General features: G+C 48.7%; 1 protein-coding gene across 1 annotated transcript in view; it reads left to right on the top strand.

Annotated features, from left to right (window-relative positions):
• The window catches only part of IL31RA (interleukin 31 receptor A), a 39,172-nt gene extending 20,986 nt beyond the window's left edge, over positions 1-18,186 (top strand). The window contains exons 8-14 of the mRNA XM_038759676.1: positions 3,430-3,615; positions 9,462-9,563; positions 10,875-11,021; positions 12,605-12,745; positions 15,101-15,194; positions 16,420-16,498; positions 17,737-18,186. Coding sequence (XP_038615604.1) covers positions 3,430-3,615; positions 9,462-9,563; positions 10,875-11,021; positions 12,605-12,745; positions 15,101-15,194; positions 16,420-16,498; positions 17,737-18,186 — 1,199 coding nt within the window. The remainder of the gene's footprint in view (positions 1-3,429; positions 3,616-9,461; positions 9,564-10,874; positions 11,022-12,604; positions 12,746-15,100; positions 15,195-16,419; positions 16,499-17,736) is intronic.
• The last annotated feature ends 353 nt before the right edge of the window (positions 18,187-18,539 follow it).

Below are 18,539 nucleotides of genomic sequence, written 5' to 3'. Positions count from 1 at the left end.
TGAGCCCCTTCTTTCCTCTCCCCCTCGTCCCCCTCTCCATCCCCCCGTCTTACCTCCTTCCCTTCCCCACAGCACCTGTATAGATGTATATATGGTTGTACATATTTATTACTCTATTTATTTATTTATTTATTTATTTTACTTGTACATTTCTATCCTACTTATTTTATTTTGTTGGTATGTTTGGTTCTGTTCTCTGTCTCCCCCTTTTAGACTGTGAGCCCACTGTTGGGTAGGGACTGTCTCTATGTGATGCCAATCTGTACTTCCCAAGCGCTTAGTACAGTGCTCTGCACATAGTAAGCGCTCAATAAATACAATTGATTGATTGATTGATTGGGAAGTCCAAGTTGGCAACATAGAGAGACGGTCCCTACCCAACAGCGGGCTCACAGTCTAGAAGGGGGAGACAGAGAACAAAACAAAACATATTAACAAAATACAATAAATAGAATAAGTATGTACAAATAAAATAAATAAATAGAGTAATAAATACGTACAAACATATATACGTATATACAGGAGTCATAGTCTGGAAGAGGGAAGAGAAGCAGCGTGGCTCAGTGGAAAGAGCCCGGGCTTTAGGAGTCAAAGCTCATGGGTTCAAATCCCGGCTCCGCCAATTGTCAGCTGTGTGACTTTGGGCAAGTCACTTCACTTCTCCGGGCCTCAGTTCCCTCATCTGTAAAATGGGGATGAAGGCTGTGAGCCCCACGAGGGACAAGCTGATCACCTTGTAACCTCCCCGGCGCTTAGAACAGTGCTTTGCACATAGTAAGCGCTTAATAAATGCCATCATCATCATCATCATTAAGGGAGAGAACAAAACATATTAACAAAATAAAATAAATAGAATAAATATGTACAAATAAAATAAATAGAGTAATAAATACGTACAAACATATATACATAGATACAGGTGTCGTGGGGGGGGGGCAGCAAGTAGCGAGGCTTAGTAAATACAATTGATTAGTAGATAGGGCGCAGGCTTGGGACTCAGAAGGACCTGGGTTCTAATCCTGACTCCACCACATGTTTGCTGGGTGACCTTGGGCAAGTCACTTCACTTCTCCAGACTTCTCTTCCCAAACTGGGCCCCGCTTTTCCTCTGCTCCTCCCCCCTCCCCATCACTCCCACTCCCTCTCTCTTCTCTACCCCCCTCCCCACCCCACAGCACTTGTGTATATTTGTACGTGTTTATTACTCTATTTTATTAATGATGTGTATATATCGATAATTCTATTTATTTGGATGCTATTGATGCCTGTCAACTTGTTTTGTTGTCTGTCTCCCCCCCTTCTAGACTGTGAGCCCGTTGTTGGGTAGGGACTGTTTCTAGACTGTGAGCCCACTGTTGGGTAGGGACTGTCTCTATGTTGCCAACTTGTACTTCCCAAGCGCTTAGTACAGTGCTCTTCACACAGTAAGCGCTCAATAAATACGATTGATTGATTGTTGCTGTACCTTACTTTGCAAGTGCTTAGTACAGTGCTCTGCACACAGTAAGTGCTCAATAAATACGATTGATTGATTGTTGCTGTACTGTACTTTGCAAGCGCTTAGTACAGTGCTCTGCACACAGTAAGCGCTCAATAAATTTGATTGATTGTTGCTGTACCGTACTTTGCAAGCGCTTAGTACAGTGCTCTGCAAACAGTAAGCACTCAATAAATATGATTGATTGATTGTTGCTGTACCGTACTTTCCAAGTGCTTAGTACAGTGCTCTGCTCACAGTAAGCGCTCAGTAAATACAATCAAGTGAATTCTCCAGGCTTCAGTTGCTTCATCTATAAAATGGGGGTTAAAAGTATGAGCCCCGGTGGGGCAGGGACTGCATCCAAGCTGATTAACTTGTATCTACCTTAGCATCTAGAATAATGATAACAATAATTATAATAATCATTATTATTATGGTATTTGTTAAATGCTTGCAATGTGCCAGGCACTGTACTAAGCAGTGGGGTGGGTACAAGCAAATTGGATTGGATACAGTCCCTGCCTCAAGTGGGGTTCACAATCTCAATTCCCCATTTTACAGATGAGGTAACTGAGGCACAGAGAAGTCAAGTGATTTGCCCAAGATCACACAACATGCAAGTGGCAGAGCCGGGATTAGAACCCATGAATTTCTGACTTCCAAGCCTGTGCTCTCTCCACTCCACCGTGCTTCCAGAGGAGCAGCGTGGCTTAGTGGAAAGAGCACAGCCTTGAGAGTCAAGGGTCGTGGGTTCTAATCCCGGCTCCGCCACTTGTCAGCTGTGTGACTTTGGGCAATTCACTTCACTTCTCTGTGCCTCAGTTCCCTCATCTGTAAAATGGGGATTAAGACTGTGAGCCCCAAGTGGGACAACCTGATTACCTTGCATCTACCCCAGTGCTTAGAACAGTGCTTGGCACATAGTAAGTACTTAAGAAATGCCATTATTATTATTATTATGCTGCTTCTCCTAGTGCTTGGCAGTTAGTAAGCACTTAAGTACCATAATTATGATTATTGTTATTATTATTAAAAGGGTAGGGATGGACTCGAGAGCTCAGCCCAGAAAATGATTCATTCGTTAGTTCAATCATATTTATTGAGCACTTACTATGTGCAGAGCACTGTACTAAGTACTTGGGTGAGTACAATATATATGTATATATGTCTGTACATATTTATTACTCTATTTATTTTACTTGGACATATCTATTCTATTTATTTTATTTTGTTAGTACGTTTGGTTTTGTTCTCTGTCTCCCCCTTTTAGACTGTGAGCCCACTGTTGGGTAGGGACTGTCTCTATATTTTGCCAACTTGTACTTCCCAAGCGCTTAGTACAGTGCTCTGCACACAGTAAGCACTCAATAAATACGATTGATTGATTGATACAATATAATAATAAACAGACACATTCCTACTCACTGTGCTGGCCAGGATGTCCTGATGCTCTAGAGCTCTTGAGAAGCAGTGTGGCTCAGTGGAAAGAGCCCGGGCTTTGGAGTCAAGGTCATGGGTTCAAATCCCGGCTCCACCAACGGTCAGCTGGGTGACTTTGGGCAAGTCACTTAACTTCTCTGGGCCTCAGTGACCTCATCTGCAAAATGGGGATGAAGACTGTGAGTCCCAGGTGGGACAACCTGATCACCTTGTAACCTCCCCAGTGCTTAGAACAGTGCTTTGCGCATAGTAAGACTGTGAGCCCACTGTTGGGTAGGGACTGTCTCTATATGTTGCCAATTTGTACTTCCCAAGCGCTTAGTACAGTGCTCTGCACATAGTAAGTGCTCAATAAATATGACTGATGATGATGATGATAGTAAGAGCTTAATAAATGCCATCATTATTATTATGATTGGCAGCAGCAGTGATGGTGGCGGTGGACATGGAGGTGGCAGGGGGCAGTGGGGTTGTAGCGGGCTGGATGTGACTCAGTTTCTCCATGTCAGCTCCCCAGAGAATTAAGGCGGTGACGGTGCAGCCCGTCGGCGGCGACGGGCTGGTGGTGGCGTGGGACGCCCCTGCCTCGGATGTCGAAAGATTCGTCGTGGAATGGCGACAGGATTGGGAGACAGAGCCCGCCGCCACTTCGTGGGAATACGTTTCCCAGGGCGGGAGCTGGACAGCTGGAGGAGGTAACAATCTCTCTTCATCAGTACTCATTCAATCGTATTCATTGAGAGTTTACTGTGTACGGATCACTTTGCTAAGTGCTCGGGACAGGACAATATGACAATAAACAAACATATTCTCATCCTATCCCGTCTGGACTACTGCATCAGCCTTCTCTCCGATCTCCCATCCTCGTGTCTCTCCCCACTTCAATCCATACTCCATGCTGCTGCCCGGATTATCTTTGTCCAGAAACGCTCTGGGCATATCACTCCCCTCCTCAAAAATCTCCAGTGGCTACCAATCAATCTGCGCATCAGGCAGAAACTGCTCACCCTGGGCTTCAAGGCTGTCCATCCATCCCCTCGCCCCCTCCTACCTCACCTCCCTTCTCTCCTTGTCCAGCCCAGCCCGCACCCTCCGCTCCTCCACCGCTCACCACCTCACCGTTAAGCCTCGTTCTCGCCTGTCGCACCATCGACCCCCGGCCCACGTCCTCCCCCGGGCCTGGAATGCCCCCAATCCCTCTGCCCCTCCGCCAAGCTAGCTCTCTTCCTCCCTTCAAGGCCCTGCTGAGAGCTCACCTCCTCCAGGAGGCCTTCCCACACTGAGCCTCCTCCTTCCTCTCCCCCTCCTCCCCCCGCCTTACCTCCTTCCCTTCCCCACAGCACCTGTATATATGTATATATGTTTGTACATATTTATTACTCTATTTATTTATTTTACCTGTACATATCTATTCTATTTTATTTTGTTGTATGGTTGGTTTTGTTCTCTGTCTCCCCCTTTTAGACTGTGAGCCCACTGTTGGGTAGGGACTGTCTCTATATGTTGCCAACTTGTACTTCCCAAGCGCTTAGTACAGTGCTCTGCACACAGTAAGCGCTCAATAAATACGATTGATTGATTGACACTGGGCTAAGTGCTTGGGAGAATCAGCGGGCACGTTCCTGGCCCATAATGAGCTAACAGACTAGAGCATGGTCTCAGAGATGGCTCAGTGATCTCTCTAGTGTCTGGAGTCCGGATCTTTTATTTTATTTTGTTCATATGTTTTGTTTTATTGTCTGTCTCCGCCTTCTAGAGTGTGAGCCTGCTGTTGGGTAGGGACCGTCTCTATATGTCGTCAACTTGGACTTCCCAAGTGCTTAGTACAGTGCTCTGCACACAGTAAGCGCTCAGTAAATATGACTGACTGGATGAATGGAAAAGATTAATTAATTAATTGATTAATTGAATGGATGAATGGATTGAATGGATGAATGGGAAAGATTAATTAATTAATTCAATCATATTTATTGAGCGCTAACTGATGATATGATGATGATAACGGTATTTGTTAAGCGCTTACTATGTGCCAAGCACTGTTTGTTCTAAGCGCTAGGGCAGATACAGGGTAATCAGGTTGTCCCACGTGGGCCTCCACTTTTAATCCCCATTTTACAGGTGAGGTAACTGAGGCATAGAGAAGTTAAGTGACTTGTCCAGGGTCACCCGGCAGACACGTGGTGGGGTCGGGATTAATAATAATAGTAATAATGATGGCATTTATTAAGCGTTTACTATGTGCAAAGCACTGTTCTAAGCGCTGGGGAGTTTACAAGGTGATCAGGTTGTCCCATGGGGGGCTCCCAGTCTTAATCCCCATTTTACAGATGAGGGAACTGAGGCCCAGAGAAGTGAAGTGACCTGCCCAAAGTTACCCAGCTGACAATTGGCGGAGCCGGGATTAGAACCACATCCTCTGACTCCCAAGCCCGGGATATTTCCACTGAGCCACGCTGCTTCTCTCTGTGCAAAGCACTGTAGTAAGCGCTTTCCCTAGGGGCGGCACAGTGCCCCTCTCCATGAAGGACCGGGAATGGGACTGTGCCATCTCTAAATTCCAGCCCCTCCATCCCTGCCAGGCTGGAACTGCATCCTGATTCCGGGCAGCCACTGGCTAACAGGACTGCGTGACCCAAGCCCCAAATGACCCATACGCACAGTCAGTCAATCATTTATTGAGCGCTTACTGTGTACACAGCACTGTACTGAGCACTCAGGAGAGTACACTATAACACACGCCTCCACATATACTGACACAAAGCCACCCATACAGAACACATCTTGACATGAAGACATGCCTCTACCTAAAGACATGTAGAAAGACACACATTCACACCAACACGCGTGCACCTTCACATGTTTGCGCACACACAGGCTTGGGAGTCAGAGGCTGTGGGTTCTAATCCTGACTCCGCCACTTGTCTGCTGTGTGACTTTGGGCAAGTTACTTAACTTTATTGTGCCTCAGTTACCTCATCTGTAAAATGGGGATTAATAATAATAATAATAATGATGGTATTTGTTAAGCGCTTACTTTGTGCAAAGCACTGTTCTAAGCGCTGGGGGGGGATGCAAAGTGATCAGGTTGTCCCACGTGGGGCTCACAGTCTTAATCCCCATTTTACGGATGAGGGAACTGAAGCACAGAGAAGGGAAGTGACCTGCCCAAAGTCACCCAGCTGACAAGTGATGGAGCAGGGATTTGAACCCATGACCTCTGACTCCAAAGCCCGAGCTCTTTCCACTGAGCCATGTGGCTTCTCTAAGACTGTGAGCCCCATGTGGGACAACTTCATCATCATCATCATCAATCATATTTATTGAGCGCTTACTGTGTGCAGAGCACTGTACTAAGCGCTTGGGAAGTCCAAGTTGGCAACATATAGAGACAGTCCCTACCCAACAGTGGGCTCACAGTCTAAAAGGGGAAGACAGAGAACAAAACCAAACATACTAACAAAATAAAATAAATAGAATAGATATGTACAAGTAAAATACCCCAGGGTTTAGAAAAGTGCTTGGCACATAGTAAGTGCTTAACAAATACCATCATTATTTTTATCTGCACACATACCCAGGGCACATTCACACACTTCTACACAAGTTTGGGCAATAGGCCTATGCTTTGAAAACCAGGTTTAGATGGCGGGAAGCTTTTTCAGGCCCTTAGGCTGAACACAAGCAAATAGCCAGAGACGGAAGAACTGATTCTTCAATGGGAATGTTCATATTTCCCCAGTGTCCCGCTTTGGACTCCGAGCTCTCCCGGAGCAATCGTTTGGAAGGTTGGAGAATGAAATCCTGGCTCTTTAGTGCGGGACTATTCCTGGCTGTTGGTCTGACTGCCTTTTCTGGGGTCACTAAGAGAGGAAAGACACAGCTCTGAAGACGTTCATCTTGGTGGGGAAAGAGAGAAGGGAGAGAGGAAAGGAGGGAGAGGGAGGGAGAGGCTAGGGAGCAGGGGATTGCAAATAGGTGGCCAGGGAATTTCTCCCAGCTCAGCCCTGGGGGAATAATCTGTCCTTTGTTCTGCCTCCTGTCTTTCTCATCCTGCTGGACACCGAGAGGGACTCTGAAGCAGTGTGGTCTAAGTGGAGTCAGAGGACCTGGTTTGAATCTCGGCTCCACCACTGATAATAATAATGATGATGGTATTTGTTATTAATAATATTAATAATGGCATTTATTAAACGCTTACTAGGTGCAACGCACTGCTCTAAGCTCTGGGGGGTTACAAGGTGATCAGGTTGTCCCACCAGGGGCTCCCAGTCTTAATCCCCATTTTACAGATGAGGGAACTGAGGCCCAGAGAAGTGAAGCGACTTGCCCAGAGTCACCCAGCTGACAAGCGGCGGAGCCGGAATTTGAACCCATGACCTCTGACTCCAATGCCCGGGCTCTTTCCATTGAGCCACGCTGCTTCTCCTTAACTATATGCCAGGCACATTGTTGGATCTGGTCCCTGTCCCGTGTGGGGCTCACAGTCTCAATCCCCATTTTACAGATGAGGTAACCGAGGCCCAGAGAAGTGAAGTGACTTACCCAAGGTCACACGGCAGACAAGAGGCCAAGCCGGGATTAGAACCCATGACCTTCTGGCTCCCAGGCCCGTTCTCTACCCGATATGCCATGCAGCTTCTTATAGTCATCAACTGTGTGACCTTGGGCAAGTCACTTTGTTTCTCCACGCCTCAGTTTCTTCATCTCTAAAATGGGTATTCGAGTCTTGTTCTTCCTCCCACCGAGACTCAGAACCCCAGGTGGGAAGGGACTGTATCTGGCCTGATTATCTTGCATCCACCTCAGCTCTTAGTTCAGTACTTGGCACTGAGTAAGCACTTTAATAAATTCATTCATTCATTCCATCATATTTATTGAGCGCTTACTGTGTGCAGAGCACTGGACTAAGGGCTTGGGAAGTACAAGTTGGCACCATATAGACACGGTCCCTACCCAACAGCGGGCTCACAGTCCAGGGGGAGACAGACAACAAAACAAAACATATTAACATAATAAAATAAATATAATAAATATGTACAAGTAAAATAAATAGAGTAATAAATATGTACAAAAATATATACATATATACAGGTGCTGTGGGGAGGGGAAGGAGGTAAGGTGGGGGGGGCGATGGGGTGGGGGTCCGGGAAAAGTGCGCACACGCCTCTCGCCTCACATTCCTCCCACACATAGTAAGCGCTCCATAAATACCAACGACTAGCTGATGTACTGAGCGATTTCGGTGTGCAGGGCACCATACTGAGCTCTCGGGAGAGGACAAAAGGAGCCCGCTGTTGGGTAGGGACCATCTCTATATGCTGCCAACTTGGACTTCCCAAGCGCCCAGTTCAGTGCCCTGCACACAGTAAGCGCTCGATAAATACAACTGAATGAATGAGTGATCCCTGCCTTCGGGGAGCTTCCGCTCTAATTAATGACACAATTATGATTACCAAGCTCTTTCCCACTCCATGATTGCGGAAGCAGCATGGCTCAGTGGAAAGAGCCCGGGCTTGGGAATCAGAGGACGTGCCTTCTAATCCCGGCTCTACCACTTGTCTGCTGTGTGACCCTGGGCAAATCACTTAACTTCTCTGTGCCTCAGCTACCTCACCTGTAAAAAGGGGATTAAGAATGGGAGCTCAAGGTGGGGCAGGGACTGTGTCCAACCTGATTACCTTGTATCTACCCCAGAGCTTAGAACAGAGTGTGGCACATAGTGAGCGCTTAACAGCGCTTCCCCCCTCCTTCCTCTCCCCCTCCTCCCCCTCCCTACAGCCTTACCTCCTTCCCCTCCCCACAGCAGAGAAGCAGCGTGGCTCAGTGGAAAGAGCGCAGGCTTTGGAGTCGGAGGTCATGGGTTCAAATCCTGTCTCCGCCAATTGTCAGCTGTGTGACTTTGGGCAAGTCACTTAACTTCCCTGTGCCTCATTTCCCTCGTCTGTAAAATGGGGATTAAGACTGCGAGCCCCACGTGGGATAACCTGATCACCTTGTATCCCCCCAGTGCTTAGAACAGTGCTTTGCACATAGTAAGTGCTTAACAAATACCATCATCATCATCATTCGTATTTATTGAGCGCTTACTATGTGCAGAGCACTGTACTAAGTGCTTGGGAAGTACAAATTGGCAACATATAGAGACAGTCCCTACCCAACAGTGGGCTCATAGTCTAAAAGGGGGAGACAGAGAACAAAACCAAACATACTAACAAAATAAAATAAATAGAATAGATATGTATAAGTAAAATAAATATATATATATGTATGTTTGTATGCATTTATTACTCTTATTTGTACATATTTATTCTATTTATTTTATTTTGTTAATACGTTTTGTTCTCTGTCTCCCCCTTCTAGACTGTGAGCCCACTGTCGGGTAGGGACCGTCTCTATATGTTGCCAACTTGTACTTCCCAAGCGCTTAGTACAGTGCTCTGCACACAGTAAGTGCTCAATAAATACGATTGAATGAATGAATACCACGATAATTATTGTTATTATTATTATTGTACAAGCTTTGTTTCTTTGCTCTTTACAGATAGCTTCCTGCCATTCCAGTGCTATAACATCTCTGTGTACCCGCTGCTTAAGGAGCTTGTGGGAGCCCCAGTTTCCACCCAAGTTTATTTTCGGGAAGGAGGTACGTTTGGGCAGGGCAGGGCTGGCTGCAGCAGGACAGCTGTACATATCTGTACATTGATTTATGTACATTGTACATTGTACATAGATTTGTACATATCTATTCTATTTATTTTATTTTGTTAGTATGTTTGGTTTTGTTCTCTGTCTCCCCCTTTTAGACTGTGAGCCCACTGTTGGGTAGGGACTGTCTCTATATGTTGCCAATTTGAACTTCCCAAGCGCTTAGTACAGTGCTCTGCACATAGTAAGCGCTCAATAAATACGATTGATGATGATGATGATGATGATGACAGGCAGAGGAGCTGCTGGACATTGGGGATGGAGAAGCAGAGCAGCTTAGAGCATCAGTCTGGGAGTCAGAAGGAGAGTTCTAATCCAGGCTCCGTCACATATCTGCTGCGTGGCCTTGGACAAGTCACTTAACTTCTCTGTGCCTCGGTCACCTCACCTGTAAAATGGAGATTATGAGTGTGAGTTCCATTTGTGTCCAAACGGATCCATTTGTATCTACCACTGTGCTTGGAAATGGTGCTTGGCACCTAGTAAGCACTTAACAAGTACCATTATTATTATTATTAATTATTAGAGACAGGGGAGGGGCTCCTTCTCCCCAGTTGCCCAATGGCAGTGTTGCTCACCTGGTTAAGCGCCTTTCCAAAGTCAGTGACTAGGAGAGATTCCAGCTGCAGGAGCCTCAGGAGGGGACAGAGGGAGAGAGAGGTCCCACAGATTTCATAATAATAATAATAATAATAATAATAATGGTGGTATTTGTTAAGCGCTTACTATGTGCCAAGCACTGTTCTAAGCGCTGGGGGGGATACAAGGTAATCAAGGTTGTCCCATGTGGGGCTCACAGTCTTAGTCCCCATTTCGCAGATGAGGGAACTGAGGCCCAGAGAAGTTAAGTGACTTGCCCAAGGTCACACAGCTGACAAGTGGCGGAGCCGGGATTCGAACCCATGACCTCTGACTCCCAAGCCCGTGCTCTATCCACTGAGCCACACTGCTTCTCTAAGTCAATTTAAGTCAATCAATCAATCAATCGTATTTATTGAGCGCTTACCGTGTGCAGAGCACTGTACTAAGAGCTTGGAAAGTACAAGTTGGCAACATCATCATCATCATCAATCGTATTTATTGAGCGCTTACTATGTGCAGAGCACTGTACTAAGCGCTTGGGAAGTACAAATTGGCAACATAATAGAGACAGTCCCTACCCAACAGCGGGTTCACCAGACGGAGACACAGACAAGCTCCTGGAATATCGGGGGCGCTTCCCTGGATGACAGCTCTCTGGATTCCCTAGTGCCTTCGGAAGGGCCCGTGTCCAGGGCTGAGAACTTGGGAAAGCACGAAGCGACGATCAAATGGAACGAGATTTCCAAGAAGAAGAGGAACGGCTTCATCAGAAACTACACGCTGTTTTACGGGGCCGTCGGGGGAGAAGAGATGGGTGAGTCGGGTGGTTTGTGTGAGGTTCCTGATGGGAATGGAGCTTCCCAGCAGCCGGAGGTGCCTGCGGGGGCGGCTTCGGTCTCGCGGTGTCCTCGCGGTCGCCACTTTCTGCTCCTCTGCCCTCGTGGACTCCGTGAGGATCAATCAATCAATCAATCAATCATATTTATTGAGCGCTTCCTATGTGCAGAGCACTGTACTAAGTGCTTGGGAAGTACAAATTGGCAACATATAGAGACAGTCCCTACCCAACATTGGGCTCACAGTCTAAAAGGGGGAGACAGATGGAGAGGAAGGGGGAGAGAGTCTTAGCGGGCGAGCAGCAGGGCTGGGCCCTTTGACCCTGAGCTCTCTCAGAGCCCTGTCGGACACCAGTCTCTGTGTCGAGGCCCTCATCTGCCCTTCGGTGTGCTTGGACCCCAAGACTGAGCCCTATATGGGACGGGGACTGTGGCGGATGAATTATCTTGTATCTATCCCAACGCTTAGTACAGCTCTTGTTACATAGTAAGCACTTGTATCATTTGCAGCAGTTGACCTAGTTTTTGGGTTTCGGTCAGTGGGGGAAGCAAATATGAGGACAGTCCAAGCTCAAGAGTCGGTAGTCTGAGAGCCATAGGGACGGAGGACTTGAGTTTGCAGAGCTGTGTTGAGGATCTGGAAGAGGGGACACCAGCACAGGCCTTGTTCGCTTGGGACAAATGGGCAACGTCCAGAGCCCGGCAGTGTCTGTGAGGATGGCAGTTTGGGGGCAATGGAAGTCTGAGAGGGGACATGGGTGAAAGGGCAGAGAAGGAGACTAGGGTTCAAGAGTGGTGATTCATTCATTTATTAATTCAATCGTATTGATTGAGCGCTTACTGTGAGCAGAGCACTGGACTAAGCGCTTGGGAAGTACAAGCCGGCAACATATAGAGACAGTCCCTACCCAACAATGGGCTTACAGTCGAGAAGGGGGAGACAGACAACAAAACAAAACATGGGGACAGGTGTCAAGTCATTAGAATAAATAGAAGTAAAGCTAGATGCACATCGTTAACAAAATAAATAGTAAATACGTACAAGTAAAATAGAGTAACAAATCTGCACAAACATATATACAGGTGCAGTGGGGAGGGGAAGGAGGTAGGGGAAAAAGAGGAAAAAGGGGGCTCAGTCTGGGAAGGCCTTCTGGAGGAGGTGAGCTCTCAGTAGGGCTTTGAAGGGAGGAAGAGAGCAAGCTTGGTGGAAAAATATGGAACGCTTCAGTGGTTTCAGTGGTCACAACTTCTCTGTGCCTCAGTTCCCTCATCTGTAAAATGGGGATTAAGACGGTGAACCCCACATGGGACAACCTTGATTACCCTGTATCTCCCCCAGCGCTTCGAACAGTGCTCGGCACATGGTAAGCACTTAACAAATACCAACATTATTATTATCTTTTAGACTGTGAGCCCACTGTTGGGTGTGGACTGTCTCTATATGTTGCCAATTTGTACTTCCCAAGCGCTTAGTACAGTGCTCTGCACACAGTAAGCGCTCAATAAATACGATTGATGATGATAAGTAGTCTCATCACCTCGTTTCTCTGCTCTCCTGCAGCCAGGACGGTGAATTCCAGTTTTCTGCAGTCCACGCTGGAGGGGCTGGAGCCCGACACCCAGTACACTGCCCGAGTCCTGGCCAGCACCAGCGCCGGAGGCCGTAACGGCACCAAGATCACCTTCCGGACGCTGGCCTTCGGTGAGCTCTTCCCCAAGGGCGGCCGGCCCGGAGAGCGGAGGATCTGATCCGGGCCCATCCGGAAGGGGCCGGAGCGGGAAAGGCCAAGGGCGGCCCGGATGAGCAGGGGAAGGGGTCGGACTGAGCGGCGGAAGCTAAGCGGAGGGTGGGATGGATTGGTTGATATTGATTGATGATTGACTGAGAGACCGAGTAGGGTTGGGGGTCGCTAAGTAAGGGCTGAGTGAGGTGGGGAGAATTGGAGGGTGGGGGGAGTCACTGAACAGGAGGAGCAGTGAATCATTATTCTAGTAGTAATAATTATGGTATTTGTTAAGCACTTACTATAGTCTAAGCGCTGGGATAGATACAAGACAAATGGGTAGGACCCAATCCCTGTCCCACGTGGGGCTCACGGTCTTCATCCCCATTTTACAGATGAGGGAACTGAGGCACAGAGAAGGGAAGTGACTTGCCCAAGGTCACACAGCAGACAAGGGGCAGAGCTGGGATTAGAACCGTGACTTTTCGACCCCCCGGCCCACGCTCTAACCACTAGATAACACTGCTTCTCTGCTGTCGTCTAAAACGGCTCTCATTCATTCATTCAATCGTACTTATTGAGCGCTTACTGTGTGCAGGGCAGTGGACTAAGCGCTTGGGAAGTCCAAGTTGGCAACATAGAGAGACGGTCCCTACCCAACAGCGGGCTCACAGTCTAGAAGGGGGAGACAGACAACAAAACATATTAACAAAATAAAATAGAATAGTACATATGTACAAGTAAAATAAATGGAGTAATAAATCTGTACAAACATCTATACAGGTGCCGTGGGGAGGGGAAGGAGGTAAGGTGGGGGGATGGGGAGGGGGCAGTGGGAGAGAGGAAGGAGGGGGCTCAGTCTGGGAAGGCCTCCTGGAGGAGGTGAGCTCTCAGCTGTCCCATGGTGACTGCAGGGTTTCCCCGGGACTGAGTATCAACTCAGAATAACTGACGTCCTCGCACCCATCTAACTCAGTCCACAATCAGTGGTATTTATTGAGCACTTACTAGGTGCACAGCACTTTACTAAGCTTTTTGAAGCATACAATACAGTTGGTAGATCGAATTAAGCGCTTAATACAGTGCTCTGCACACAGTAAGTGCTCAATAAATACGATTGATTGATTGATTGAATCCCTGTCCCATGCCAACTGAGGCAGTAGGCTGGGCAGCCGTGAGTGGGGTGGTTAGTGACACAGTGGACTAGAAATCAGATCGGGGTTTTAGTCCCAATCTGTCACTGGCCTCCTGTGCGATGTGGGCAAGCCACTTGACCTCTCTGAGTCTTCTTATCTGTAAAATGGGGACTAGACACCTATTTGCTATACCTCTTAGATGGTGGTCCCAGAGTGGGATGGGAACTGGTCAGATCAATCAATCGTATTTACTGAGCGCTTACTGTGTGCAGAGCACTGTACTAAGCGCTTGGGAAGTACAGGTTGGCAACATATAGAAACAGTCCCTACCCAACAGTGGGCTCACAGTCTAAAAGGGGGAGACAGCTTGGCTCAGTGGAAAGAGCCCAGGCTTTGGAGTCAAAGTTCATGGGTTCAAATCCCAGCCCCGCCAATTGTCAGCTGTGTGACTTTGGGCAAGTCACTCAACTTCTCCGTGCCTCAGTTACCTCATCTTTAAAATAGGGATTAAGACGGTGAGCCCCCCGTGGGACAACCTGATCACCTTGTAACCTCCCCAGCACGTAGTACAGTGCTTTGCACATGGTAAGGGCTTAATAAATGCTATTATTAATTAATCTGTTGATCTTGGGTCTTTCCCAGAGTACAGCACAGTGCTTGGGCACATTTTAAGTGGTTATGAAATACCATCACTATTATTATTGTAAAGACTTTTCAGAGCAAATCCAGCAGGGCGGAGCATTCATTCAATCATATTTATTCAGCTCTTACTGTGTGCAAAGCACCGTATTAAGCGTTTGAGCAGGGGAGGAGAGGGAGGGTGGGAGATTGAAAGTGAGAAATGATTTCTGGTGTGGAAACGTAGGGGTCCCCGGGCGAGTCTGTACTAGGAGACGGGCCTCCCATCAGCACCTGCATCCCGGAGTCTGCCCGGGGGGGGAGCCCAGAGGGGGCGGAGAGGCCTGAGGGGGTGGAGCTAATCAATCAATCAATCAATCATATTTATTGAGCACTTACTGTGTGCAGAGCACTGTATTAAGCGCTTGGGAAGTACAAGTTGGCAACATATAGGGACAGTCCCTACCCAACAGTGGGCTCACAGTCTAGAAGGGATGCCCCTCAGCTGCTGTGAGGTGCACGGCTAGGCACACAACCCACACGAGAACCCGCTCCCGCTCTGCTTTCTCTTCTCCTCAGGCAACCTCGACGTCTTCCTCCTCGCCGCTCCCATTGGCGGGAGTCTCCTTCTGCTCATTGTCCTGGTGGCCGCGTGTTCCCTTTCCAAGCCAAAGTGAGTCAGGATTGGGATGGCTGGGGGCTGGGACTGGATCCGGATTGTCTTTGTGCAGAAACGCTCTGGGCATGTTACTCCCCTCCTCAAAAATCTCCAGTGGCTACCAATCAATCTGCGCATCAGGCAGAAACTCCTCACCCTGGGCTTCAAGGCTGTCCATCCCCTCGCCCCCTCCTACCTCACCTCCCTTCTCTCCTTCTCCAGCCCAGCCCTCACCCTCCACTCCTCTGCCACTAATCTCCTCACTGTGCCTCGTTCCCACCTGTCCCGCCATCGACCCCCGGCCCACGTCATCCCCCGGGCCTGGAATGCCCTCCCTCTGCCCATCCGCCAAGCTAGCTCTCTTCCTCCCTTCAAGGCCGTTCTGAGAGCTCACCTCCTCCAGGAGGCCTTCCCAGACTGAGCCCCTTCCTTCCTCTCCCCCTCGTCCCCCCTCCTTCCCCCCCATCTTACCTCCTTCTCTTCCCCACAGCACCTGTATATATGTATATATGTTTGTACATATTTATTACTCCATTTATTTATTTTACTTGTTCATATCTATTCTATTTATTTTATTTTGTTAGTATGTTTGGTTTTGTTCTCTGTCTCCCCCTTTTAGACTGTGATCCCACTGATGGGTAGGGACTGTCTCTATAGCTTGCCAACTTGTACTTCCCAAGCACTTAGTACAGTGCTCTGCACACAGTAAGCGCTCAATAAATATGATTGATTGATTGATAGTAAGCGCTTAACAAATACCATTATTATTATTATTATTATTATTATTATTATTATCTGGTTCTGGCAGCAGTGAGGGTGTTCGCCTCTCTTAAAACCGAGCTTGCCTCGCTCTTTTGTCACTGGGACTGGGCCGGGCCACCTGCCAACCTCTTCCTGCCTCCTGGCTGATGGCGGGCTGGGTCTCTGGCCTCCTGGAACCCACCCAGCTCCACAGTTGAAGCCCTGGCAGAGTTCCCTCCTAGTTGCTCCGATCTCTGGCGGGCACAAGAAGTCAGGTCTTCCTCTTCCCCATGTCCCAGGGCCTGGAAGTGTAGGGGAGTGGAGGATTCTGGAAGCTTGGCTTCTGCTAGTCAAGAGTCAATCAATCAATCGTATTTCCTGAGCGCTTACTGTGTGCAGAGCAGTGAAATAAGCACTTGGGAAGTACAACTTCCCATTTAGAGTGTCAGGAAAGCTCCTGGAGGAGGAGATCTTGGCAAACTTCTTTTCTCAATTGCAGGTTAAAACAGGCCTTCTGCCCGCGGATTCCTGACCCCGCGGAGAGTGTCCTATCCGAGTGGCTGACCCGCGTGAACACGGTAACAGCTTTTTTAGCCCAGTTGTTCTGGAGAATTGAGAGGAAAAGGCCTGGAATTGGTTGGTGTGCGTTCCACAGGGCAACTGTTTTGGGGTTGGGTGGTCTTTCGGCCAGCCCTGGGCCAGGCCCGGGGAGTGGTCAGGACCTGAAGTGGCCCCACGGGCTTGGCTGGGGCCAGGATTACCCCCCGCCATGGGGCTGGATTGGGTTCCAGGGACTCAGCGAGTCCTGTGCTCTGCAGCCTGCCCCCCTCCCATCTTCCGCATCTGCTCTTCTCCCCTCTTGGCCCTGGGACAAAGCAGTGCCACCTGGAGAAGAGTCACAGGCCTAGGCTTTGAGAAGCAGCATGGCATAGTGGATAGAGCACAGGCCTGCCAGTCAGATGGAGCTGGGTTCTAATCCCAGCTCTGCCACACGTCCGCTTTGTGACCTAGGGCAAGTTGCTTCACTTCTCTGGTCCCCAGTTCCCTCATCTGTAAAAGGGGTGTTTAGAGTTTGAGCCCCGTGTGGGCCAGGGACTGTGTCCAACCTGATAAACTTGTATCTACCTCAGCGCTTAGAACACTGCTTACCACACAGTAAATGCTTAACAAGTACCATCTAGACACCCTGAGCCGCCTCGACCCATGACCCACCTAGGGATTTCTGCTCCTCTGAGTTAAGATCAGGTTTGACCCGCAAGCCTTGGGAGCTGCTCAGTGTCCTTGCGGTGTGTGGCCTGAGCTTCCTCTGGGGGTTCCTCTCCTAGGTCAGAAGGACTTGGGTTCTAATCCTGGCTCTGCCATATGTCTGCTGGGTGACCTTGGGCAAATCACTTCACTTCTCTGGAAGCAGCGTGGCTCAGTGGAAAGAGCCCGGGCTTGGGAGTCAGAGGGTTCAAATCCCGACTTCGCCACTTGTCAGCTGTGTGACTTTGGGCAAGTCACTTAACTTCTCTGGGCCTCAGAGAAGTTACCTCATCTGTAAAATGGGGATTAAGACTGTGAGCCCCACGTGGGACAACCTCATCACCTTGTATCCTCCCTAGTGCTTAGAACAGTGCTTTGCACATAGTAAGCGCTTAACAAATGCCATCATCATCATCATTCTCTGGGTCTCAGTTACCTGTAAAATAGGGATTAAGACTGTGAGCCCCACGTGGGACATGACTGTGCCCAATCTGATTAACTTGTAACTACCCCCTTGCTTAGAACAGTGCTTGGCTTAACAAATACCATAATTGTTATTATTATGGAACAGGCCAAGGAGCAGCTGAGAGAGAGACCATCGGACGACTCTCCGAACCCCAGCAACTCATGGGCGGAAAAGCCTGGGTCCTCCCCGGAAGAGTTCCCTGACAAGTTGGTGGTGGACTGTTGGAACATCTTAGAGCAGGAAGACATTTTCCCCAGAGCCTCAGGGCGGTCGCAGGTGAGCTCCTCATTTGGGGAAGAGTATGAGTACCTGCAAGTTCTATCCAGACCCAACTCCTGGGTGTTGGTCAGGAGCCCGAGCAGAAGCTCCTGCTTGCCTGAGGAAACTCCGGAGACCAGCCCGGGGATCACCTCCGAGGCCATCCCGCAGCCCAGGCCGCTCCAGAACCCGGGCTCCGCCAGGAGCGCGAGACTGGGAGTTTTCCTGGAGGAGACTGCGACCTTAAATCCGTACTTGAAGAATTCCATCACAGTAAAGGGAGTTTCTAATTTCTGAGAGCTTTGTAGGCCTGACTGGGAAAGGAGTAGTCAGACAATCTTAGTGCCGTCCCAGAATCTCAGAGAGGGCCTGGGCTCGGTCTGTGGTGGAGGCCGGACTGGCCTCTTTGTCTTCCTAGTAGCCGGTTATCCTCTAGGTAATCACTGTAGCCCCGAACTCTGAGGGGGCCACATACTTAGGAGAGAGTCATCTCTTGCCTCTTGTCAAGGACTTTGAGCAAACAGAATATTTCCAACCCCGAAAGGCCCCTGTATTTCTCTTTTCCTCCCTGTGCTTCCCCAGCGTCTGGTGTAATGGTGTTTCAGGGTTCCAGGCACGTTGTACGATTACAGGCCACGTTGTCTTGCTGT

This window comes from Tachyglossus aculeatus, chromosome 17 (genome assembly GCF_015852505.1).
Source record: "Tachyglossus aculeatus isolate mTacAcu1 chromosome 17, mTacAcu1.pri, whole genome shotgun sequence".
Classification (NCBI taxonomy): Eukaryota; Metazoa; Chordata; class Mammalia; order Monotremata; family Tachyglossidae; genus Tachyglossus; species Tachyglossus aculeatus.
Note: the sequence above shows the minus strand (reverse complement) of the source record. Positions and strands in the feature narration are given on the sequence as shown.